The sequence below is a fragment of the Chenopodium album genome, chromosome 6 (assembly GCF_948465745.1).
Source record: "Chenopodium album chromosome 6, dcCheAlbu1.1, whole genome shotgun sequence".
Classification (NCBI taxonomy): Eukaryota; Viridiplantae; Streptophyta; class Magnoliopsida; order Caryophyllales; family Amaranthaceae; genus Chenopodium; species Chenopodium album.
In genome coordinates, this window is record NC_137839.1 from 78,621,022 (window position 1) to 78,645,984 (window position 24,963).

General features: G+C 36.0%; 4 protein-coding genes, 1 non-coding gene and 1 pseudogene across 7 annotated transcripts; 2 read left to right on the plus strand and 4 right to left on the minus strand.

The window, feature by feature from the left end:
* Positions 1 to 337: 337 nt before the first annotated feature.
* LOC145635451 (two-pore potassium channel 1-like) lies at positions 338 to 2,379 on the plus strand. Its single transcript, XM_081686732.1, has 3 exons — positions 338 to 473; positions 687 to 1,659; positions 1,937 to 2,379. Exons 2-3 carry the CDS (start codon positions 719 to 721, stop codon positions 2,079 to 2,081), a joined length of 1,086 nt encoding a protein of 361 aa, XP_081542858.1. The 5' UTR covers positions 338 to 473; positions 687 to 718; the 3' UTR covers positions 2,082 to 2,379.
* Positions 2,380 to 4,618: 2,239 nt separating this feature from the next.
* Positions 4,619 to 9,515, plus strand: LOC145636501 (microtubule-associated protein 70-5-like). The gene is made up of 10 exons (XM_081688076.1): positions 4,619 to 4,733; positions 6,759 to 6,844; positions 6,969 to 7,034; positions 7,147 to 7,317; positions 7,405 to 7,731; positions 7,979 to 8,125; positions 8,200 to 8,271; positions 8,373 to 8,888; positions 8,970 to 9,118; positions 9,265 to 9,515. The coding sequence occupies exons 1-10, from the start codon at positions 4,640 to 4,642 to the stop codon at positions 9,278 to 9,280; spliced, it is 1,644 nt and encodes a 547-aa protein (XP_081544202.1). The 5' UTR covers positions 4,619 to 4,639; the 3' UTR covers positions 9,281 to 9,515.
* Positions 6,633 to 18,208, minus strand: LOC145636500 (pentatricopeptide repeat-containing protein At4g16390, chloroplastic pseudogene; annotated as a pseudogene). 2 transcript variants are annotated; one of them, XR_014114136.1, is made up of 2 exons: positions 15,887 to 18,207; positions 6,633 to 7,022 (listed from the first exon to the last, which is right to left on the minus strand). The product of XR_014114136.1 is annotated as a pentatricopeptide repeat-containing protein At4g16390, chloroplastic pseudogene, transcript variant X1 (transcript). The 2 variants fall into 2 exon arrangements; XR_014114137.1 differs by lacking the exon at positions 6,633 to 7,022 and adding an exon at positions 7,419 to 7,672 and having other exon boundaries at positions 15,887 to 18,208.
* Positions 18,209 to 18,585: 377 nt separating this feature from the next.
* On the minus strand, positions 18,586 to 20,340 carry LOC145637357 (uncharacterized). The gene is made up of 2 exons (XM_081688812.1): positions 20,335 to 20,340; positions 18,586 to 19,599 (listed from the first exon to the last, which is right to left on the minus strand). Exons 1-2 carry the CDS (start codon positions 20,338 to 20,340, stop codon positions 18,586 to 18,588), a joined length of 1,020 nt encoding a protein of 339 aa, XP_081544938.1.
* Positions 20,341 to 20,880: 540 nt separating this feature from the next.
* TRNAR-UCG (transfer RNA arginine (anticodon UCG)) lies at positions 20,881 to 20,954 on the minus strand. Its single transcript has one exon. It is a non-coding gene; the product is annotated as a tRNA-Arg (tRNA).
* A 1,777-nt stretch (positions 20,955 to 22,731) lies between these two features.
* LOC145635452 (uncharacterized) lies at positions 22,732 to 24,255 on the minus strand. Its single transcript, XM_081686733.1, has 3 exons — positions 23,958 to 24,255; positions 23,777 to 23,858; positions 22,732 to 23,635 (listed from the first exon to the last, which is right to left on the minus strand). The coding sequence occupies exons 1-3, from the start codon at positions 23,979 to 23,981 to the stop codon at positions 22,935 to 22,937; spliced, it is 807 nt and encodes a 268-aa protein (XP_081542859.1). The 5' UTR covers positions 23,982 to 24,255; the 3' UTR covers positions 22,732 to 22,934.
* Positions 24,256 to 24,963: the final 708 nt, after the last annotated feature.

Genomic DNA, 24,963 nt, shown 5'->3' on the forward strand with positions numbered 1-24,963 from the left:
CAACTTTTATGGGTCACAACTTACAAATTCCAGAGTAGACAGTCTAATTGACATCCCAAGCCAAAAATTAATTGGACATATTGGGGTATATAGACGAAATACATGACATTATTATGATGTTATTTGTAGTAAATGTGAGAATGACAATAAACTCCATATCTCACAAATTCAAGCCCTTCCCCATTGTCTGCCACCAATTAGCAGGGATGAATTATGAGGGATCCCATAAGTTTGACAAAATTCCAACTTGGAGAATTTATACCCACAAATATATAACAACTTGTATTATTATAAAGTCAAAAACAATAACAATAAAACAAAACAGAAAACACTAAGACAATAATAGGACTACAGATTTTTATATATCTCCTTCTCTAACTTTTCTGGGCATTTACACTCAAGAACATGGAATAAAGAATTCAGCTTCTTAAAATGGGTATAAAACAAATATTTACATTATAGCATCATAAAAGGTGATTATCTTTCTTTCCCTACATTTATTTCATGCAACTCATACTATATATATCATCATTATTCAAAATCAAGATCTTCTTAGGTGCACATAGATATATATTTGCATTTTGTAGTACATAATGTCAGTTTATGCATTTAGTTTGAACTCTCTAACTGGCCCTCGTATTCAATTCTAGGACATTATTGATGATCAGTTAGTGTGTGTTCCACAGGGCAGGGTGTTAAGAAACTAGTGCTTGAGTGAATGATGGCCGGCCATTACACTGCCAAATCCCCATTACTTGAGCGCTCCATCAATGAGTCTGCAAAGGAACCCGGAGATGGCAACAACGCTTTAACAAGGAAAAGATTTCGACGTAGCAAAAGCACCCCTTTTACAAAGTACAATCCCTCAAAAGAGGCAATTGTCAACATCCATAATGATGATAATCCGAGTCCTCCACCACCATCGTGTAGCCCCAATGAAAAACCTGTCCTTATTCATGTGTTCCTAGCATTGGCCTTGTACCTTAGTGTTGGAACTATTTGCTTTGTCTTAGTTAGGGGTCAGCTCGATGGCAAGAAAACCAATGGTGTTGTTGATGCCCTTTATTTCTGCATTGTCACAATGACCACTGTTGGATATGGAGATCTTGTCCCTGCTACCACTCTGGCCAAGCTGCTTGCCAGCTTGTTTGTTTTCAGCGGGGTGGCTGTTGTCGGTATGATTCTTAGCAGAGCAGCTGAATACATTGTTGAGAAGAATGAGGCACTTGTGGTCAAGGCTTTTCACCTTCAGGATAAGGCCGTCCCCCCTGCTGAAATACTTGAAGTAGTACCCGTGGAAACCAACAGGACTAGATACAAATTTGTGATGGCCTCCATCCTTCTCTTATCGCTTATGACTGCAGGAACGCTGTTCTTGACCTTACACGAAGAAATGGATCTCATTGATGCCTTCTATTGTGTTTGTGCCACGGTCACCACTCTAGGTTATGGGGATGAGAGCTTTGCCACAGCAAAGGGCCGACTTTTTGCTGTGTTTTGGATATTGTGCAGCACTATGTGTCTAGCTCAGTTCTTTTTCTACCTTACTGAACTTTATACAGAGAGGAGGCAGAAGACCTTTTTGGATTGGGTTCTTAGCAGGAAGCTTACACTAGCTGACATTGAGGAAGCTGATCTTGATAATGATAACGTCGTGAGGTGAGTTACTACTACTTATTTGGAGGAAGTTTTTAATCACATAAGTTAATCTCTAAAAATGTTTTATTCAATTTAGTTGATTACTTTATCCTCAAATTTATAATCCATTTCGACTTACTTATACTGATACTAGTGCACCCTGTCTAATCTGTGGGTTAAATCTACCCTAGTCAAGTCACTAATACTAGTTTCCTTGCTTCAATTCAAGCTTACTGATGCTTGCAAGTCAAGTATAGTTGATGTTGGTATTAACATTTACTGTATTTATCTATGACAGTGCTGCAGAGTTTGTTATAATGAAGCTAAAAGAGATGGAGAAGATCACTGCTGAAGATGTCACCGTTTTGATGGACTGTTTCAGGAATTTAGATGTGGATGATTCAGGAACCCTGACAACAGCTGATATAATAAATTCAGGTTAATCTTACAGGGTATGGAAACAGAATATATTCACAAGCAGAGAAATCTTACATTCTTGCATTTCCATACTTGTGAGAAAAAGGTAGCTTCTACAAAACAATCAATACTTTGGGATACTAGCTTTTATCTGAATTTCTGCTGTCTGCAAGTTATCAGCAGCTTATATATACGAAGTATGATAGACCCTAGTAATCACCTACTTAATGTATGGTTGCCTTCTTTGCTAATTGTCATTCTAAGCTAATGGCTCGGTTTTAACACATAACTCAAGAATTGGCATGCTAGTAGCCTGGTGGCCATGTTATATTCGACGTTTGGCTTTGTTGTGCATACGATGACTTGTAATTAAGTTACAAACAGGCAAAACCCACCTTGAAGAATTTGTTCTTCTACAAGAATTAGTGTAGGTTATAGTAAGCAGCCACCAATAATTAGATTATAAGAGCAAACCTTGCCTCAAGCTTATGTTATATTAAAAGATGGATAAAAGCTGATCAATAAGAAATACAAATTAAACTAGATGCATCTACAAGCACATAGTATTGGGCAGCTGATAGCCTGTGACAACCGTGTGAATGTGTTCCATTTTACATGTGCGTGACAATATTAGTTGATGTCACGCAAGACTGTGATTTTGGGTACACGATATAATTAAGTATTACCAGGCTAGTACTGCAACTCATATCCGGAATATATGTAATCATACTTAGAATTTTACAGTCAAGCCAAGGTTTCTCATTCTTTTAACTTCTACAACTCCAACCAATCTGGTTAGTTGATGATTAAGCACAAAAGATCATCTAATTACGGCTTAATTGCTAATTATCAGTGTGACACGAGTTTTACCTAACCTATATCACTAATAGAGGCACCTAGGAAACAAGCTTGACCGCCATTATTGGAGAAGTCCCTTTCAATTCTTGGTTATCATAAATTATTCTATTTGGAGTATAATTAATCTTAATTAGCTACATAAACCCAATTTCTTAATCAAAGCCCATTGTTGACTCTTAATCACATCAAATATTTGATGTAGATAGTTTTGGGCCACTATTACATATAATGGGGATGTTAATGTTATTGGTAAGATTGGAAACTTCTGTTAGAGCTTTGCCAAATGGCTTAAGTAAAGTAGTTCTTATCTTCAATGTAAATTTAATCAAAATACATCATCATTTATGACTTATACTTTCAAGTAAAGATGAAGAGAATTTTAATTTTTCATGTATTTGTTTTTTTCTTAATTTGACTTTTAAGCCACTTCAGTACAAAATCTATCAATAATCAACAAAAGAGTCATAAGGATTCTTCATTATTCCTTGATTTAATGTCATTTTAATGGTTGAATAACAAAGCATGGTTTAAGGAAGGTTTAGCGCTTAAGCAAATATATGTTCTATTCATCAACTTAGTCATAACTCACAGTCCATTACATTTTTGCAACTTTGGGTTCTGATTATTACACTAAATTTGGAAAAGGGAAGGGTATTTAGTGGCCCACGTGAGAGGATAAAGATTTTTGATAAAAAAAAAATGATTGAACTCAAATTGAAGTTGAGGCTATCTAACGGAGAGCTTGTTATATACACTCTGGTGTACCGTATACCCATGGGTATTTTAATCTCATTTTGATGATTGTTTTTTTTAATCATTAATATAGAGGAAAATTAACCTTGGATTAGTTGGGTGTATGGTGCACCAAGGTGTATATAACAAATTCTACTCTAACGCGATTGTATATTATAACTAGTATTTGAGCCTGGGCGATGCCCTAGGTCATTACTTGTGGTTGATCATTAATATACATTTTAAGTTTAATTTAGGACTCAATCTTCTTGTAATAAAATTTGTTATCCATATTTTCATTCAAAATATAACACAAAATATCACGTAACTTGGTGGTAAGACACTCAGTTATAGAATTAATGAGAAACATATGAAAGCTAAATGTGAGCCACACAGTGTCATGATAAATTAAGTGAGTGACGTGGCGTAATGAAGGGTTTTGTTTGACATATTATTAGAAGTTCCTAGAAACACTTTTTAATCGTAAATAAATTCACAAACTCTGAATTTTTTGAAGTGCGTAAATAAATGAAGATAAATTGAGAAAAACGTGAAATTGAGTAGGAGTGATTAACACTCTCAAAACAAAGGTAATATGATACTAGAAGTTGTTTGGGCTGCGAGAATTTAAGAATCCAAATACTATTTTAGAATATGATAGTAGAAGATAAAAGAAATGATGAGAGAATTGAATAGTACAATGGCATACCACAAGGGGGTAGTAACGGTTACTTTCATAAGAGGAGGAATTAAGGCGGGTTTAACGGCTTATAATGTGATTAAGGATAGATTATGAAAGGAAAATGAAGGTTTTGAAGGGGAAAGAAAAGGATTTTAAGGAATTATTTGGTGCCACCGATTAATTATAATTCCTTAAAAGCATGGACTTCTCCTGAGCTACCCCCCTTTGTACCCAACTATATTAAGCCCCCTCTTCCACATTACATATTTGATATTTCATACATAATTTATTTTCTCCAAGTTACATACAATAATGATGTTAGGAATGGAAGACCTTAGCTTCATTTCTCAGCCTCAACCTGACCCTGTTGTGTTGGAGCTTAACCACTTGCAAAATCAGCTTAAAGGTGTGTTTCTATTCATAACCTTATTTGCTTGTTATATACGTTTGGGGGCCGGGTTTGATATTCACAACTTTATTTGTCATAAGTTATTAATGAGATGAGACATTTATTTTTATTCTAGAAATTCATTTTATTATTGCACCATACATGTTGGGCTCACATTTTTTGATAGTGGGAAAAATGAGGAGAGAGAAGGGTAAAAGTACAAATAAGGCCATGTGATGTAAACGTAAAGTAAAGAATCAAGTGTTAAAAGTAAAGGTATATTGGATATTTACAGTGTAAACACACATATTTTGTTTCTTTAAATTGAAATGGTGCAATATTTGTGAAATTTCCTTAAAAGGCAAGTGGTGCAATAATAAAAGAACGGATGAAGTAATAAAAGAGCATTTGGGCAAATAGGGGATGAGGAGATATACCCCATCTCAAAGATGTGAGGATTTTGACAATTACAACATTACAAGGGTTATTATCTTAGAAACCTCCCCAATACAGTAAAAGATATCTGTATTTACTAATTTCCCTAGTTAAAAAATTCTAAAAAGAAACTTCTTACAACTATGAAGGATATGAAATGCTTTTAAAATAAAATTATTTTTTTTGTAATATGTGTTATTCTCACAATATTTCTACCATTTAATATAAAGTGCCATATAAACAATCTAATTAAATTGTATATGCAATAAAGAGTAATGATTTTTTTTCCAAAACCATTATAAAGCATATGTTTTTTTCTAGTGAAATACAGTACAAAGTATAAAAGTATGTAACCATGTATCACAACTCTCAAATAGTGGGTCAAATTAGATTGAGTCATGCAAGTATGCAACACATTTTGGTTCTATGCAGCACAACTCACATAGGTTGTGTCATGCCAAGCGTATTGACCCATATAATGTGCCATTTTAACCATTTATTTATTAATTATTTATACAAGTAAAATAATTAGGTTTTATTCCTTCATATCGTGTTAGTATTTGCAAATCACAATCTAGAAATTAGCCATAGTCCACTGTTGGTCTATGATCGCAGATGCCATTGCCAACTTTATCTCATAATAATGAAAAGGGAATATGGGAAGGAGATCCATTTTAATTCCTCACTTTATGAGTAATAGTGCACAACACATGACAAATGTGGAAGCAAAAGACATTTCTAGAAGTTTTGTAATTTTGTTTTGGGGTGGCCTGGATTGCTTATATCATTGGCAAAGAATGATGAGAATGTGATTGTGTGACCCCTCCATAGCATTTTAACTAATATGATCTGATATATCATCTAACCTGCTTGGTACTTCATTAGCCAATTTTTTTTGTGGGGTGGGGGTGGGGGGCTGGATGGCCTATTGGATATTCATGCTTGGGCCTACGTACGTAGGCCATCCAGCCCCCAACCCCCAACCCCCACGGGTTCCACCCCATGCTCCTCATGAGAATTGATCCCTAGATCCTTTCGGCTTGAGTCGAATCACATCTCTCATTCCTAATTCTCATTTGCGACTAGACTACAGGTAATGTTAAAATTTAGGTACAAGATCAATTTTATACAAATGAAAAGTGATTTCCTCGTTCAAAAAGTTGTTATTTCTGCCAATGAAGATGAAAGAAAATTCTATTTTAGTGACATTAATTAGGTGAAGCGTAACACACACATTTTTCAATCACTTCACACTACCAGAATTTGTAACAAACTGATCCTGATTAATCACCTTAATATCAGTGTCAGAACTTCTAAGATGTGTATTACCTGTAACTTTATTAAATCATGCAACATATAGCCTACATGCATTTAAGTTCCATAGCAATATAAGAAGAGTTTGTTAAGATGTAAGTATCTAGGAAACTCAGAAATCGCTGTTTAAAGATGCATTAAGAATAAAAAATGCAACAGATGAAGTCGTCAATAACTAACTATTGCTTTTGACAGATTATATAAGAACCTATTCTATACTTCCTTAAAACAATGCATTTGGTTAGCTATGTCTGAATTCCAACATTTTTTTTTGGGTTTTAAACATGGCTTTAGAGAAAGATAATGATTTATGTGCTGCACAAAATGAGATTAAGGCCTTGCGAGCAACTCAAGCACATAAGGAAAAGGCTCTAGATGAGGTATATTACACTCCAACAATTTTGTCATATTATTAATTTTATTCCTGCGGTAGTTTTTCATGATCTTCAGCCAAGTCTATATGCATCATGCATTCCCTTTCTGTTTACTTTATCACTTGTACAGCTCAAAACAAATTACGACAAGTTGGATGAGAAACTGAGAGTAACTGAGAACGCCCTGCAACAAAAGGTATTTATGCTTACTTTCTGATGTTAATAAAGGTTTCATACAAGTGCAAGGAAGTGAGTGAAAGAACTAAATAAGTGAAAATGAATGTATATTGGGAACTGATCAAATGCAGAATCTAGAGATGAAGAAATTAGCTGATGAGAAGAAGGATGCTTTGGCTGCACAGTTTGCAGCCGAAGCAGCCCTTAGGAGGCTACACACAAACCAAAAGGATGATGATTACATACCAATTGATTCGATCATAGCTCCTCTTGAAGCTGACATCAAAATGTACAAAAATGAGGTACTACTTGATATATAAATAATTTTCATAATCAACAGATTGACTGCTAGATAGTTGATTGAGTTTAAGATCTATCTTTATTGGCAGATTGCCTCTTTACTAGAGGATAAGAAAGCTATGGAGCGTCTTACAAAGTCGAAAGAAACAGCTCTTCTTGAGACTGAGAAAATCTTGAGGAGTGCCCTCGAAAGGGCTTTGATAGTTGAGGATGTACAAAACCAAAACCTTGAGTTAAGGAGACAGATAGAAATCTGCCTGGAGGAGAACAAAATACTTGAAAAGACCAACCGTCAGAAAGTTGTAGAGGTTGAAAAGCTAAGCCAGACCATTCAGGAACTTGAGGAGGCCGTTTTGGCTGGTGGAGCTACTGCTAATGTTGTTAGAGAATACAAACGCAAAATCTCCAAGCTGAATGTAAGTCTAATAATACATCTAAAAGAAGTCTAATCTGACTAAAAGAGTACAGTATTGTAAATTGCATCTTATTTTCACCTTTGTTTGAAGCTTTCATTTATCTTTGCACTTGATTTGCTGGTATGAGCTAATTAGGTGACAATTGCTCTCAACACTGTGTTAACTGTAAAGATATATAAACTAGCTTAGTCCCAAGGTAACTAAATGGTGTATTTAATAATCAAAAAATGTTCTTGCTGATACTTAGGAGGAGAAGAGAACTCTCGAGAGGGAACTTGCACGGGCTAGGGTGTCAGCAAACAGGGTGGCAACTGTTGTTGCTAACGAATGGAAAGATGAAAATGATAAGGTAATGCCGGTGAAGCAATGGCTGGAAGAGCGTAGGGTCCTGCAGGTACGCAACTACTAACATGGAGCTCTTATCAAATATATAATTCCAGTTAAGTAATGCAAATATATGCTACTCAGGCTGAGATGCAGCGCTTAAAAGACAAACTAGCTGTGGCTGAAAGAACAGCGAAGGCAGAAGCACAGCTGAAGGTAAATGCCCGTCTTTGCATCATGACCCCCCCCCCCCCCTCCCCCCACCCCCTTGGGGGGGATTCATTAATCATTGTTGTTTGACCAAACTATAACCTCAGGAAAAATTCAAGCTGAGGCTGAAGACTCTGGAAGAAGGCCTAAAGCATGCTTCAAGCAATGAGAGCACACCAAAAAACACAAATTCTAATCGAATCCTGGGTTTTGTATCAAACAATACTGGACCAAGGAAGAGATCTTCATCGCAGCCAAGAGGTTCAGTGATCAACAGCAGGAGCTCTCCCCTTCACCAACCTTGGTTGGAGAAAGTAAATAGTTTGGAGAACCAGAATTCAAAAGAGAATATAGCCAAGAGAAGCTTGTGGGGAATTAAGACCACCGATACAGACCGTTTTGGGAAGGAAAACTCAGAATTAGTAGCAAATACTGACGTGAATACTGGTTTGACAAAGGATAGTAATTCTGCAGTTCAAGGGGAAATGGAAAGCAAAGAAATAGGGAGTGAAGATGCAGTTTCAGGGTTTTTATACGATAGGCTTCAAAAAGAGGTTATCAATTTACGGAAGATTTGTCAAGCAAAAGATGATGGCTTAGATTCCAAAGATGAAGAGATCAAGGTAATTGAATTGCTGAATTTAGGTTTTGCCTTTCCTTCCTCTGTGAAGAAAATAAGTTTACCAGCTAAAATTGCCTGACAGATTCTCCTGAAGAAGGTTGATACACTGACCAAAGCCATAGAAGTGGAGGCAAGAAAAGCAAAGAAAGAAACATCAGCCGGGCAAAAGGCAATAATACCAGCTGCAAAGGATGAAAACAAGAAAAATTGGAGCAAAGCTTTCCTTAAACGGTGATACTTCAATCTCACCTTCTCTTTTATTTGATTATTCTCAAAAGGTCTTGAACTATTGTGGATAGCATCAACTCAATTAGAAATATGTAGTTCTTAACTTCTAATATTTGTCATGAATTATTGAATTTCTGAATATTTTGCAGGGTCACAAAATCTTAATCCATTCAATCAGTTTCGCAACTCTTTGAGCTCGAAAAGTCAAGGGATGGGGATTTCCTGCACATTTTATTTCCTCGGTGTGTACATGTTTGTGAAGAATGTTATTGAGTTGCAACTCATAACAGCTAGCCTCAAATGTTATTTTTGTATAGATTGAAGCTAAGAAGCAACTCAAACAGTATGATTTTGTGAATTTTGATTTTATTAATGTTAGCATATCAGAAATACAAGTACATGTTACTTTATCCAAACCCTGAAGCTTACTCCATTCTCCAAGTCAGATCAATAATCTATTGGGAACAGAAGGAAATCCAAAGATAAACTTGGTGCAACATCATAGTGCCTGAGGCTCCTATCCAAGCAAGGCTCTAAAAAATCTAAAATTTGAGTGATTATATGTTTTCTGATAGAGTGACGATACACATATGCATGCATGAACACACAGCTAGTCAGCTTAACCTCAAATATGTTCTCAGACTTCTCACAAAACTATTTAAGGGTTTCTTAAGCCTGCTGGCTCTTACTAGGAGAACATCCAACAAAAGAAGTCTCTAACCTTGGAGTCTAAGACCTTCTACAAGTAAACATTTCAAATGCATAACGCCTTCAGGAGTGAGATTACATTGCATGCCATGGTGTATAAGTTTCCTGTCTGAGTTCTATGATTTACAGAAAAATGCTTTGTCCACTGAATTGATAAACAAAACAATCTCTTTCTAAGTCACTGAGTAATGAATGACAGGAAGGGAGGAATAAAACAGACATAGAACATCAAAATCTAAAACACTTATATTAGCCCTAGAAAGACAAAACACCTCTCATTTTCCAGACAGATTTTACACGAGCAAAATCAGAGGTCCAAGGAAAACTGGGTTGCATCTAATTTATCCAACACTAAAAATATGGATAAAAACGAGTTACAAAAAAAGGTATCTCTAATGTACCTACTCTAGGATCGTAGCAAGTGATGGCTGCCACCTGCTTTTCGATTTTCGATCCTTCTCCCAGAAACTCTCCGCAAACTGCACATTAGTTCCAGTAGCTTCTAACTCCTTCATATCTTTCAGCAACTCCTCCAATTGTTTCTTAGTTAACACAATCTTTACAGTTTTGCGTTTGGAACTATCATCAGCTGACATCATTGGAGGGATTGGGGGGTTCACTAGATTTTCTGTCTTGCCTTCCAACGGCATTAAGGCGAGAGCAGGTATTGGGTGAACCTTTGCATAGCATTTAGGTTCATCAAATTCCTGCAGCTTGTTAGAGCTAAATGCTCCCTTTTGAGACAATATAACTTGAATGCAGTTACCCATGGTAATTATTGAGGAAAAGACTAATGATAAAATGACAGCAACACCCATACAACAAGACTTATATAGAGTTTGTTCTTAGTTTAAGCAGGTCAGGCGGCAGCATAACGTGCAGGCCACCTTGCTGGTTACTATATTGGGTTTTAAACATTCTACACATGATCAGGTCAATTCACTCATGTGGGCTTGCACGTTCAGACAATAAACTAAGGATTTGTTTATGCACACTTGCTCCTTGTCTTCCTATTATACAGGGTCTTCCTGATGTGAACACTTCTAGCTTTGAAAAGCGCCCTGGAGGTTATTGGCTATTGCATCTCTAAATAGCAGCTTTATCTTAATATAAAAAGAAAATTGAGGATGTAATAAATAAAAATAAATAAAAAATTTAAGAAATTTAAAATATCACAAGTCAACTGCAGCAATGGTGTTCAATGTACATAACCGAGCGAATGCAAAATTCGGTTGAGAGAGAAAAAACATAAAATTTGATAATTAAAAAAAATGTTGATAATACTATATTATATCAAAAATAAAGTATTTATTACTTGGAGAAATATATGTCAGTTATAAAGTACATAGTCATTAAAACATTCTGGTAGTAATATTTCATACGACTACTATAAAATTTTCACAAATATTATTTGTTTTCCCAAAAAAACTCAATTTGGCCAATTCCAGCATTTGAAATGAAATGCTCATTCCAAAACAAAAGATATTCCAGAAACCACCATCACAATGGAGGTTAAGGATAAATCCACAACATTTATTCAGGTAACATGGTTCTGCGGCTGACTAAAGTACAAAACTCTATTTACTTATTAATGAATATAGCTAGAGGCAATGTAAACCTGAATAGTTAAAACATAACTACATTCGATCATTACATGGAAGTCTAGGGAGCTAGGAAGTCTAGGATAACCTTATATTACCAGTAGATGATAAGTTGAACACCATTCTAAGATCAAATAAGGCATGACATTTAAGAGAACCGGCATGTGAGCATATTAGGCTTATTATATATTATTCTATAAGCCAAGCAATAGTAGGAGAGAGTGAGTTCTTTTGATAAATAGTGTGAAAGTAATCTACTAATTAAAGATAATAATTTGATAACTATAGTGAGGAGTCCCACATTACATGGAATATGAAATTTTGAAAAGAAAGAATAAGATTAAGAAATTGATTTAAGAAACCTACATCTTATTGGTTGGATAGAATGACATTTTCATTCATGAGAAATATTCAAGGACAGGCCAAAATTAACAATAGTATAATTTGAAAATAAAAATAGTAGAATGGATGGAGTAATTTTTTAACCGATTGTATTGTTTAATTTTTTCTAAAAACAAAAACAATAATAAGTTCTTAAAAGAGAGGGGAAAAAAAAAAAAAAAACAAAGGTCATCCTCCATCCAGTTAACAGCCAGGCTCATAATCGTACAGAATTACTAACTGACAACTATGACAAATTGACAACTCAGGTATTATCCTAATAGTTCAACCTTGACTCATGAGTCTTAAGAGCAACTTCCAATAAGCATTGTGCTTCATCACAACCCTAATTTAATATTAAGAGTAGAAACATCTCATTGATTCCTGTACATATGTACATGTTCCTCATTTCTAATAATGAATGTTACTTGTATCATTTCATAGCGCAGTATAGAGCTTGCCTCAACTTCTTCCTTCACAAATTCGATCACCAACTCATAAAACTACAACTTAATGGTCACTAAAAAAGTGTTACTCCAATCCAGAAGATGGAAGCGTCCAGATCAGTGAAGTTGGTCCCTCAATAGCCACAGGAAACAGTAATTTTGATCTCAATTCACGCATACAATCGTAAAATTGAACCAGAACCTTGAATATTACCCTAAAACACAAATCCAGATGTTTCAATTCTATCTAAAAATGTATAACCCTGTCATACTTAGCATAATGTCTTATCAGTGAACAAAATATTACTCATACACCTTGTCAACAACCTGATTCTCTAACATCTTAGATAAACAAATCCTCATTTCCAGTTGAACTCTTGTTATAGGAAGGCTCTTGTAATCTTATTTATTTACACTCAGGAAGATATTATGGTGTTGAGTTATTGTAATGATGCAAGAAAGAGCAGACTGATATGAAAAGGAACCCCATATTACAAAGGGTAAAGAATTACAAGTAATAGAAGAAAGCAGACAGTTCCCTATTCTTCCTTTAGGATGGCAGAAGGAAGATAAAAGAGGACCAACAGAGACAGGTAACATAAGTACTACATATATATTTTGAGCACACAGCAAATTTACTGGTCCTTTTATGAAGCCATATTAGACATCATATCAAAGCTTCAACCCTAAGGAAACCAAAAGGCGCGGGGGTGTCAGACAATAAAAACCTACTTCTCGTTGAAGAGCAGGAAGCTCAGACTATACCAAATCATTGATCGAATGTATTTGCTGCGTTTCCATGTCATCAAGATGTGATCAACTAAAGTGCATGGAACTATTATTCCTTTAGGGATGCAAAATGTCAGATAAATAACTTAACTTGTAGATCATTGTATAGCATTACCTTCCGAACAATGCCTCGAACAAGATTCTACCTGGGATAGGGTAAAGTAAAGGTCCTCTGTTGTGACACAGCGACTAATACGCATAAAGTGAATTAACAACAAAACCGATTCCAATATTCCATACATGCCTCAACAGCTTTCTCATTTCCACATATTGATATTGTCACTGCCAAAGTGCCAAGTGCCAGACCTAGTTTGAGCCTCCATGTTCATGAACATGTCCCAAAAAGCTCCAATGCAATCCCTGAGTACTAGCTACTAAATCAATGTCACCCATCTCTAGTAGGACTACCACAACACCAACCTCATAGCAAAGAACACGATAGATAGTTGCTTGAAGTATTAAAAACTAAGGCTGACTAAGGTTCATGTACCATTATTATTTGGCATAGAAAAGCATATTAAGAAGTCATTAAGATCCTCTCCTGGTTCTTCCTATTGGGTAAAAAAGGCAATTCCTCAAGCTCGGGTTATCAACAGTAGTTCTGATAGGCTCTCAACTAGAGACACTAAAATTCCCTAAACCACAGTCATGACCCTATTGTGATAGTGAGAGACCCTTAAAAACGAACTGGCAGCAAATTCTAAGCTGCCTGTGCCACTAATCTAAGTATTCGTCTAAGTATTAGCATATGGTATGTGCACTAGAGGGGAAAGCTTTCAATTCAGTATTGTTCTATATAGAAATTTAATGAAACAAGTTCTCAACTTTCAAATGAAATCTGATTGTCAATTCTAATTTTCAATTTCCAACTGTAGCCTGCTAGTCTAGAAATAGTAAAAGAGCTTGCATTCACATGCCAGTAAAAACAAGGTCCTAGTCAGAAAGAACAAACAGCATGTTTGAAACATTTAAGAGGATAATAAGGTTTTAATTTCTAGAATGTTTAATAACTCGCACTCTGTATATAAAATGGAGGAAAAATCTCCCAATGCATTATCAGTAATATAAACAGGCAGAAACAGGAAGGTGACACCTATGAGGCTATATACCATAGTAGGGCTCAAAAAAACTCATAGGATCGACCAAACATAGAGGAGAGCTGCCCCCACTCAACATTGCCTTCATGCGCTTGTTCTACAAACAAAAACTCAGCTAATGGTGCTCAAAATAAATCACTCAACCTCCACTACACAAATAGAGAAGTTGAAACACCAAGCAACAAATTTTCCACAAACATTAATCATTTACCATTTGACAAAAATCAACACCTTTTGGTTTGATCCATTATTAATATTAGCCCTCTACTCGAAGATCCAAATTCAAACCATTTTTTGATGTATCTTTTGAGTATCGCAAATTCATTAACTACAGAATATAAGAGAAATCTCTAATTATAGTTTAATACTCAAAGCAAAACCCCAAATTAATTTCATAATGCAACTCCATATCTTAGTATCTATGATATAAGAATTATTATGTACATTTTCCCAAGAAGTTGGTTGACAGGCTGACCTTGGTCTTTGGATAGGTTAAGGACTACTTAGGAACTGACATAGCTGACAGCTCTAACAATGGCAGAAAATTAAAAAGGAAATGATGATTATATTGATAAGATGAGAATTACAATAAATCAAAAGATAATTCCACTTTCGAGAGGTGAATTCTATATGAGCTTTGAAGTGGCTCACTCTCTCCCAAGTCCCAATAACAAACCACTCAATATTCAACATGTCCTTAATCCTCCTAATGAGACCTATCTATAAGAAATCCCTCCTAACAAACCTCTAGCTTATTCCCTAAGTTACTACTAATAGACTATGACTAACATGCCCTTCCCCCATGATTCTATTAGTAAAGCGCACTCACTCTAACGGCGTACCTTTTGCTATATTGATTCCTTGCACTGCCATAAAAGGTAAAGGCAGAGAAACAAGGGAACCTACTAGTAGATGCAACTTAGACGCTATCAATCGAAAAAAGCGAGACTACCAAACACTGTTCTTAACTACCACTGAAGACGTAACACCATTGAGGTTGCCCTCTTTGGAATTCAGATTGTTATTAAGTGCAAGCAAAAGGCTGCCTTAGTGCCTTCATCTTATTATTTTTTTAACAGTCCATTCAACCATCTCGTACAAGATGGAAGTAAGTAGTCTATCCATGGCAAATCCTCTTAATAGCCAGGGAAATAGATACATAGTATCAACTTATCCTAATCAAAGCTAACAGATAGTTAAGTAAATTATACCTTTGTATGAGGGTAATATTATACAAAGTATAATTACTGTGCCATTTTATTGGATTAGGAAGGTAGATGAATTTCTTATTGGTGTTAATGAATAATTTTTTATGCCTTCCTTATATCCTTTTAACTATCTATCAATATAGATAATCGTTCTTCCTTTTAAGAGTATTGCACTATGTAGTGTAGAGTGTTAAACAAAGTTCAGTCTCATACTCTCATGTCACATGTAGCTTAAATTATACACGCTTTCTGTTCACAAGTAAAAGTCCACATCTTTTACTGATTGTAGTCAAATTTTTAAAATTTTGACTTTCAAATTAAAATTAGTTAAATTGAATTATGAATCAGAAAATAATTCCAGCATCATCTGAATCATTAAAAAGTATTCTTAATACTTTTCTCATTAGGCCTTAAAACTATATATGGCAATTTGACACACAACTGTTGAAAAATCATGCCAGGAGAACAAACCAACTCTATATAAAAAGAAATCATCTACGAATAATAAATAAATAAATAAGATGCAAAGAAGAATACTTACTATGACTCTTGGACAATTGAAAATGACAAATCCCTCCACAAAAATTTGGAAACGAACAAGGAGCGCCTAACCAGAAACTTGTTCAGAGAACTTTTGAGACTCTAACCATGATTGTGCTGCAGCCTTCGTTGTCAGAAACCAGCCAAGTTTATCTGGAGCTTCATGAAATGGGGCATTAAGTTTCTTCAGATGAGCAACAATTACACCTGCTAATCCTTTTTCAGAGTACTTGTGCTTTCCATGTCCTGTATTGATACCAAGCAGCGGAGGAAGCTCCTCCCCACTTTCAACGGCCTTTTCCAAGTCAGTCGTCCAAACATGTAGTGAAGTCAAAGCAGCTCCAAGGGAAAGAGATCTCAAGTGCAAAGACCACTGAGTGGGAGTTCTGGACTGTAAATCTCTGTATATTTGAGAAGTGAGACCCAGATCCAAAAGCTCACAAGCTCTATTCAACATATTAAGGTTGACACATAAATCGATCAAGCAATTACAATAAGCCTTCTTTACATCAGTGCTAATTGAATCAAAGAGTTCAGATGCAGCCCCTCTAAAATGCTCTTCACTGGTTTCAGCCTCCAACAAAATCTTCACCACATTGCCAAGTTTCTCATTAGCCTTCACAATGCACTCTATGAGCTTATCCAATTCTTCTTTTGGTGTCTGTGTCATAACATTTAGAAGGCAGCCACAAAACCTATCATCAGGAGTTATACCCAATTCCAAGACCCTATCGAAAGTCCTCACTACATCATCTGTTCGATTGGCCTTCCCATAGCATTGAATAAGCGAGGTAAGAACAAAGATATTAGGCTCAAAACCAGCTTCGACCATCTCATTTAACACATTCTCTGCCTCTACAACTTGTTTGTTACATGAATATACTGTTATCATAGACGAAAATGTCCAGCTATCTGGTTGGAAGGTCCCGGAACTCTTCATCTCTTCATAGATTTGTACTGCTTCCTTAACATAAGCTAGATCAGCACACATTGCTAAAAGTGAGTTATAAAGAATAACATTGAGCTCTAGTCCTTTATCTTTCATTTCTTTATAAGTCTTGAGGGCATCATCACCATAACGAGCTCGACAAAAGGCACGCAAAAGAGCAGCATAAGTCCCCCAACTCGGGGAAACCCCATTGTTTGTCATCTCCTTAAAAATAATCTTGGCTTGCCAGGGCCTTTTGGCACGCCCCATAGCATCTAGCAATGTATTATATATAACCAAGTTAGGCTTCGCCCCAAGAGCCTTCATTTCCTCATAAACATTCAAACACCCATCAAAATTACCGGTCTTCCCATATATCTTAATCAAGGTAGAGAATGTGACAGCATCTATCATCCACCTCTCAGTCCTCGCACGGTCATACAAAGCAAATGCTCTATCCACATTCCCTGCCCTTCCATAGGCATCAATCATAGCCGAATACGTAATATCATCCGGTTCGCAACTGAATTCCGGCATCTTTTCAAACCACTCAACAGCTTTATGGGGTAAATAACACAATCTACAACAGCTAATAATAGTAGAAAAGGTAGCATTATCAGGTTTAACACCTCTGTGAAGCATTTCGTCGAACAGCTTCTCTGCTCTATCTAATTCCCTACCTTTCCTCAAAACCTTCAAAGTAACATTATACAACACAACTTCCCTAACCAATCTGACCTTATTCTGGAAAAATTGAAGAGCTAATAAAGCTGTATTTGGGTTTTTCATATTATTAAGAACAATAACAGCATCCTGTTCTACAACATTTTCCCCCAAACCAAACAAAACCTTAGACACAGCTTCATGAGTAGCATCACATGAATCTAAAGAATGAGCAATTTCAACAAGAGAAGAGTACCTTGAATCGTATGATAGTTTGCGAAGCTGAGCGGCTCTTGGGCTTTTGGGGTTGACCCATATATAGCTTTTTCGGGTATCTGGGTTGGAAGAATCGGGGTGAATTTGAAGTGGGTCATTGAGAGAGAGTTGGGAGGATTTGACGAGGAAGAGCCTGGAATGGGAGGAGAGAGAATTGGGTTTGAGAGTGAGAGGAAGGCGAAAGGTTGAAGAAGAAGAAAAGGGGGTGAGGTGTTGAAATTTGGAGGGAAGGATTTGATAATCAGAAAGAGAAGCCATTCTATTTCTGTGCAAATGATCTTCACCTGAATTCAGTAACACTGCAAATTTGCATAGCCGAGGCCTTATCAGGTTACAGAGCCACCTTAGCTTGTAGCTTCCTCAATCTTCATACGTCCAACTTCCATATGCACCCTTTATTTTATGGAATTATATATTGAAAAATAGCTACATAGGCTATGGACTAGTTTAGAGGTATAAATGACACTGTGTTGCCCGTCCTAAAGCATGGCTCGGCACTATCCAATATGTAAAGATTATAGGCACAGTATAAGTATGACACTATACAAAATGATACTGTCCGTGTTAAGCAATGAGTTGCCTTTATTTAGGACAGGGCAGTTTCTGAAATTTCGGAAACCCTAGGGCGAAGTAAGATGTTGGGGCCCTATTTATACTCCCTCGGTTTCATATTACAATACTTTGTCCAAAAAGCTCTCATATTTTTAGTTAATGCATTTTTTTTAAAACGATATACTCCGCATAAAAACTAAATATTTTTATTACTTCAAATTAATAGTGTTAATTTATTTTTTTTTTTTTTTTTTTTGACGGGAACCGAGCTCAAAATATTATTAATCAAACAAAGAGTTCAAGTCATCAACAACAAAACCAGAGATTCCCAAAGGGACCTCTTCCATCCAAACTCTAAGATCAAAAAAATTAGAACAAAGTTTAGCAATTTCATGAGCAACTCGGTTTCCTTGCCTCTTCACAAACGAAAAGGAGCATCTTCGGCAGCGAGAAGTGAGGTTTATAATATCATGGACCACGAGACCAAAGGCAGTAGCAGGGGCTTCTCCTTTCTTCAAGTGATTAAAGAGCTTTAAACAATCAGTTTCCAAGCAAACATCATTGAATCCCGAATCCAAGGAGATAGATAAGGCATGTCGCATAGCTAATGCCTCGGCAACATCAGCTTCAAACTTTCCACTCATGCGAAAACATGTTGAAACCACCACATCTCCAACATCATCACGCATCACCCCACCCAAGCCCACAAAACTCGTACCAAAAACCGCCGCATCCGAATTGATCTTAATCACACCTTGAGCAGGGAGCTTCCATCGTGACTCCAAAGCCTGGGCAGTTTGGTTGAGAGCAGGGGTATCCTTCGCTCTCTCATAGTCTCCCACTACACCAACTGCCTTATGTATAATTTCACCTACCTCCTTCTTTTTGCTCTCAAACACCCAAATGTTCCTTCGTAACCAAACACCCCACAATAAACACCAAAACAAGTCCCACCATAAAGACTCCTTATGAGAATTCCTAACATTGCAACACCATTGATCGAAAGAATCACCCTCAAAGCTATCAACATTAAGCCTTAAAGGAGATAAATACCAAATTCGCCTCGCCTCTTCACACATCACCAAACAGTGGAGAATACTCTCCTCATGATTGCCACACATAGGGCATATAGGGTCAATCGACATACCTCTATGAAGCAAATTAGCACGATTAGCCACAGCTCCTTTCAAAGCACTCCAAGCAAAAAACTTTGCCTTAGGAGGGATCTCAGCATCCCATACTAAAGACCAGTCCACCTTGCACCCCACATTCGAGCTTGAGGCCTTGTCATTTTTCTGCTCAATAGTCAAGAGATTGTAGGCACTACGGACTGTGTACCTGCCATCTCTCGTATAATGCCACACCCAAGAGTCTTTCCTATTTTAATTTATATTATGTTAAAGAATCTAATAAAAAAAATCGTGCAATCATATTTTAAAAAGGTAGAGCGACTTGATAAATATAGTTCATTAAATGTTTGAATAATTCTTCTATCTTGTGTTTTATATCTATTTTCATTGGGTCTTTGGTGAAAATATATATATATTTTTTTAATAACAGATAATGGAGATAAGTAATGTGTCAAGAAAAAAAAAAAGGTGATTTTAAAAGAAAAGGTAAATGAATGGGTTTCGAACCGTCAACCAAAATGAAAGTAAATGAATGGGTTTCGGACCGTCAACCAAAATGAATGGAAGGGAATTCTTAAGCATCATCCAACCACCATGCCACACAAAGAACTATGTTCATATGAGCACATGAATTAGTTATATTAGCTAATCCTGTAGACTCTAAGGCTCAGCGAAATGGGTCCCTTTGGCTCAAATACGGCCTTGTTTTAGGAGAAGCATGAGAAAAAACATCTTGCACGATTTTGTCTTAGACATGTAATTATGTAATCACAACTAATTCCAGCATGGTGGTATTAACATGGCCCAAATCAATATGACAAGCACATTGATGAGCTAGGCTATGTATTAACATGATTTTTAAAATTTGGCACAAAATTGACACGTGGAAGAAAGATTGACCTGCATTTCCATCCAGTTTTATACTTGGAACACTTGATCACGATTCACGAGACCCGTTGGCAAGTCACATACTTTTGGCTTATCTCTATGACATTTTTTTTTTCTTTTTGGTGAAAGAGAGGGACAAGCCCTTAAAAAGTAGCAAAGTATAAACTAACCAAACTCACACAGTAAAAACAGAAATAAACAATGAAAAACAAAACAAGCCTAGACCATATTTGAACCTCAACTTATTTATTAACTACTACTACATATTATAGTATACATTGGTATTGTTAATGCACGAGATAACTAACTCTTATTTTTCTCTCTTTTTTTTTTAATAGAGAAATAACTCTTATTAAAATGACATTTTATATACTACATATAAAAAATAGTATTGAACTCAGAGTTGCAATTATGCCCGGTGCATTGGATCAAGTATAAATTTGCAGGATATGCTTTGCATGCAGGGAGGCCAATGTAGTTGGACCTGCGGATGAAATTGTACCAAAATATAAAGTAAACACCAATTCACAATGAGGCTGGACCTTAAAAAAAATCTTTCGACCACAGTGGGAGTCGAACCCACGACCTTTTGATCCGAAGTCAAACGCGCTAATCCACTGCGCTATGCGGTCTCATCTTGTTACATAAGACGGAAGTGAGTACAACACTTGGGAGATCAACACTAAGATGTTTCAACTCAAATCAATAACACTTTCACTTTCATGTTGTACAGTTGTACTATGCTCCCTTAGAAAATTTATGGGACTCATCCAGCAATTAGATGACCTTATGTACATAGTGCACGTATTTTTTTGTGAAAGAATCCAGAAAAGTGATGATACAACAAAATTATGGGTGTGTTCTATTCACCTGATCTTATCTATCCAAACTTATTTTAGTTATAAATTGAACTTGGTAGTCTTAATTAACCCTTATCACAACTTTCTGAACTTAAAGTTTGAAATAAGGTGAACAAAACATGGCCTATTTCCAAGTCTTGAATATAACCTACAAACCTTTACTAACTAATTAAGTTTTTTGACATTTATTATATTCCACTTGATTGTGAGCAAAGCATAGTCCCCCCCCCCTTTCCGGCTCTAACTCTACCCTAATGTAAATGGTATATATACTTAATTTATTTAAAAGCGATCCTAACAAAGTCTCTGGATTCGAACATCCAGCCGCCTCTTGTAGAAAAGAAAAGATGGTTATTTAACCATCTAGGCCAATTAGTAAATCATGTTATAAACATGAAAGTAAATGTATATAATAATTGAAAATCACAAGGATTAATCAAAAAGGAAAAAATAGAAGCCAAAAATATTAAATACATATAATCACAAAATTCAATTAAAGTAGCAACCCACTGCAATGGCCGGGCTATACACTAGTTAATAATTTTTTAGGGGTACATGAAACAGATTAAGTCTTTAGATGATTAAATCTTTAAACACAGGCATATGATTGCTTTGGATATTAGACACAGTATAAATATAACTTTGACAAATAATGTAGTAACAAATTGCTTTTAAAATCAAAATCAATGCTTTTGCACCAAATAAAAGATATAGAAAGTTGTATGAGAACATAGATAGAAAAGTGAAAAGGAGAAATAAGTGAATCATAAGTAAAAAAAGATTAGTTTCCTCACTGTTCGTGCACCTAATTTACTACTTTCGCAATCAAGATCTAGACCTACTAATAAATGGTGGTTGATTGTTACGGAGTACTTTATAATTGCTTTCATTTCCCTTTGTTGTGTTATTACAGCAAAGTCGCACTTAGTTTCAAAATCCAATTCATATCACCTTATAGTACATTTTTATTTCATTTAATTTATTTATGGTCCTTGACACAACTTGCACTATTAGTTTCTTTGGGACTAAAGTCACTCTTGTGGTAAAAGCCTAAACACATACTATCCTCCCAATTACCTCTTTCGTCAAAGATGACATTAAATACATCGACCTTTTGGATTTTGTACCAATTTTTTATTCATCATACCAACAATTCAATTTTATTTTTTTTATTTTTAAAAATAAAGTTGAGTACCTTTTATTTGTATCTTATGTTTTAGACTATGAAAATAAAGCAAGGTGATGTCTACACATGACTATATTATGAGAATCTCACTCTTATAAAAATTAATATTAATTCAACTTTTAAAAATAGTTAACGGTGTTGATACTTGGATCCGATGAATTCATTAATTTTGCTATATATAATTATAGTATGAAAAGGAATAAAGAAAAGAAATGATTAACAGATCCAAGAGAGGAAGATATAAAAAATGAGGACGTACACCTTGAAGCAATTGATTCATTAAGGTAAAGATGAATGATTGAATTTAGCGCACTAATTTAGTGCACAGAAAACGTGTAATACCCCCCTTAAACAAAGTCTCTATTAATAAACAACCTTATTATTTATATTATTATTATCATTAAAATTGGTATAATCTCTATATTAACATGAAAATAAGCCTGTAAACTGTAAGTAACCTATAGATGTGCAATTAATTAACCCATCCCAGAAAGAAAAAAAAAAGAGGTACCAATAAGCAAACGTTTTAAAGAGGGAATGAATTAAGAGGTTCGGTGAAAAACAGGTCACATGATAGAACATGCTGAAGGATTTTCCTCGCTGAAATAATCGCAGCGACTAGCGCAGTAAGGTTGGGGTGGGCATGGTCGCCCGTAGTAACCGTACGGGTACCCGGGCCCAGGCCCATAACATGGCCCACCGGGCCTGCCTTCGTAGCAAGGAGTACAGCACATCGCTACCGGAAATGCCTGTGGTGGTGGACCTGCTGGTGGATAGCCAGGCACCCATTGGGCCTGTGGCTCCGGTTGCTTTGGCGCGGGTGTGGGTGCTGGTGCTGGAGCTGCAGGCGCAGGCTTAGGTGCTTGCTCTGCTGGTGGAGCTGCCTTTGGAGCTGCCTTCGGAGCTGCCTCAGGTGGTGGGTCGGATTTCTTGGAGCCATTCTTAGAGCCGTTTTTTTGCATCGGTGGCGGCTTCTGATCGGGAGCAGGCTTAGGCTTCTCAGGCTCAGGTGCTGGAGCAGGAGCCGGAGCGGCCTTGGGCTGCTTTGGAGGCTCTGGTGCTGGAGCAGGAGCGGGAGCGGGAACAGGCTTAGGTTTGTCAGGCTGGACTACTGGGGGAGTAGGCTTGGGGGGAGGCTTGATCTCGATGCTCTTAATGGATTTGCCAGCTTTGCAGCAAAGTTTGTCTCTGATCTTCTCAGGACTGCAGCAAACCACGGTGATGGTCACCGTGTTATTCTTTTCATCGAACACTTGGTTTCGTATTTCTCTTGTCATCAAATCAAATCAAATCACATAACTTAGTCCAGTATAACTTATTAATTAAATCATGCAGACAATTATCGATCAGTATAATGATATTATTAATGAGGAATGAATTGAAGCTGCGCTAGAAGGAAGAGACTCACGAGGGAATTTGCAGAGAACTTTTTTAACCTTCCTGTAGCATTGACAGCAATCAAGATCAACCTTCAACACCATTGTTGTTACCTGATCGATCAACATATATACATTCAAATAATCAATTAATTAATTAGAATGTATTTATATACAAACTAAAAAGAAACAAGATTGAGGTGGAGGTAATACCTTTTGATCCTTAGAGCAAGTCATGGTTGGAAGTGAAAGTGATGAATGAAATGTACAAATGAAATCAAAGAGGAGTGATCGATGATTATTATGTATAAAGCAACCAAGTAATAATATATGGTTGCTATCTAGCTAATAATATGAAAGGAGGGTGAATTGATAGAAACAAGTAGCTAGCTAATTAAGGTAGGGAAAGACAAAGAGAGGTTGAGATTATTAGAGAGACTAATTGAATTGGAGGAGACAAAGGAAGTCTGGCCTGGATATTCTCTAAGTGGCCTGCTTTTAAATTGACTTAATGCCTCTCATTATTAACTACTTGTATGTCGTATCTACTACTTGAGCCCTACTCTCTCATTTCCAACTCTACTAATTAGCTAATACTTATTTTTTATCGTAAGAACCCATGTATGTATAATAATAAATTAATAATGGATGTCTACATGAAAATTACATTATTGTTAGGTTCGTTATCAATAATACTTTCTCTATACTTTATTCAAATTTTTAGAGTCATCGTATGTCCTCTTATTTTCCTACTTTTTCATACTTACCAAATCAAGCAAAAATATCAAAGTGCTTCATATATATATTCTACTCATAAATATATTACACCAAAATCGGTCATATTCTTAGAAGGTTATATTGTTATTCTCAATTTTATTAGAATGAGATGATGGCATCCATTGATATTCTAGCTTGATTTAAAAAAGAAAATATTGATGTCTTTAACAAAATTTTCTTTATTAAAGAAGAATTTATCTGAAAATTGGAATTGACAACTGCGTAGTACTTTCTACCTTTCCATAGCACTAGTAATAGTAAATGGTAATGCTTGCTATAAAAACAACAAATAAGCAAAATCACGAAACAAGGGGAAGAATAAAAAGGTGTTTCATTAGTAATGATAACACAAAAATAAACAAGGGTTAGCCACGTATGATATCGGCGTTGAATTTGATGGAATTAGAAACCTTATTAGCTTGAATTGTCTCAAATGTCTTCA

What these genes read in the sequence shown, in the direction of transcription:
- LOC145635451 (XM_081686732.1), top strand. Translation starts at nt 719, where the DNA reads ATGATGGCCGGCCATTACACTGCCAAATCCCCATTACTTGAGCGCTCC. An exon ending in GATAATGATAACGTCGTGAG is followed by an intron (nt 1,660 to 1,936) that starts GTGAGTTACTAC and finishes TATCTATGACAG; the next exon opens with TGCTGCAGAGTTTGTTATAA.
- LOC145636501 (XM_081688076.1), top strand. Translation starts at nt 4,640, where the DNA reads ATGATGTTAGGAATGGAAGACCTTAGCTTCATTTCTCAGCCTCAACCT. An exon ending in CTTGCAAAATCAGCTTAAAG is followed by an intron (nt 4,734 to 6,758) that starts GTGTGTTTCTAT and finishes ACATGGCTTTAG; the next exon opens with AGAAAGATAATGATTTATGT. An exon ending in AAGAGCGTAGGGTCCTGCAG is followed by an intron (nt 8,126 to 8,199) that starts GTACGCAACTAC and finishes TATGCTACTCAG; the next exon opens with GCTGAGATGCAGCGCTTAAA.
- LOC145635452 (XM_081686733.1), bottom strand. Translation starts at nt 23,981, where the DNA reads ATGACTTGCTCTAAGGATCAAAAG. An exon ending in CTTGCTCTAAGGATCAAAAG is followed by an intron (nt 23,859 to 23,957) that starts GTATTACCTCCA and finishes TTGATCGATCAG; the next exon opens with GTAACAACAATGGTGTTGAA. An exon ending in AGTTCTCTGCAAATTCCCTC is followed by an intron (nt 23,636 to 23,776) that starts GTGAGTCTCTTC and finishes TGATGACAAGAG; the next exon opens with AAATACGAAACCAAGTGTTC.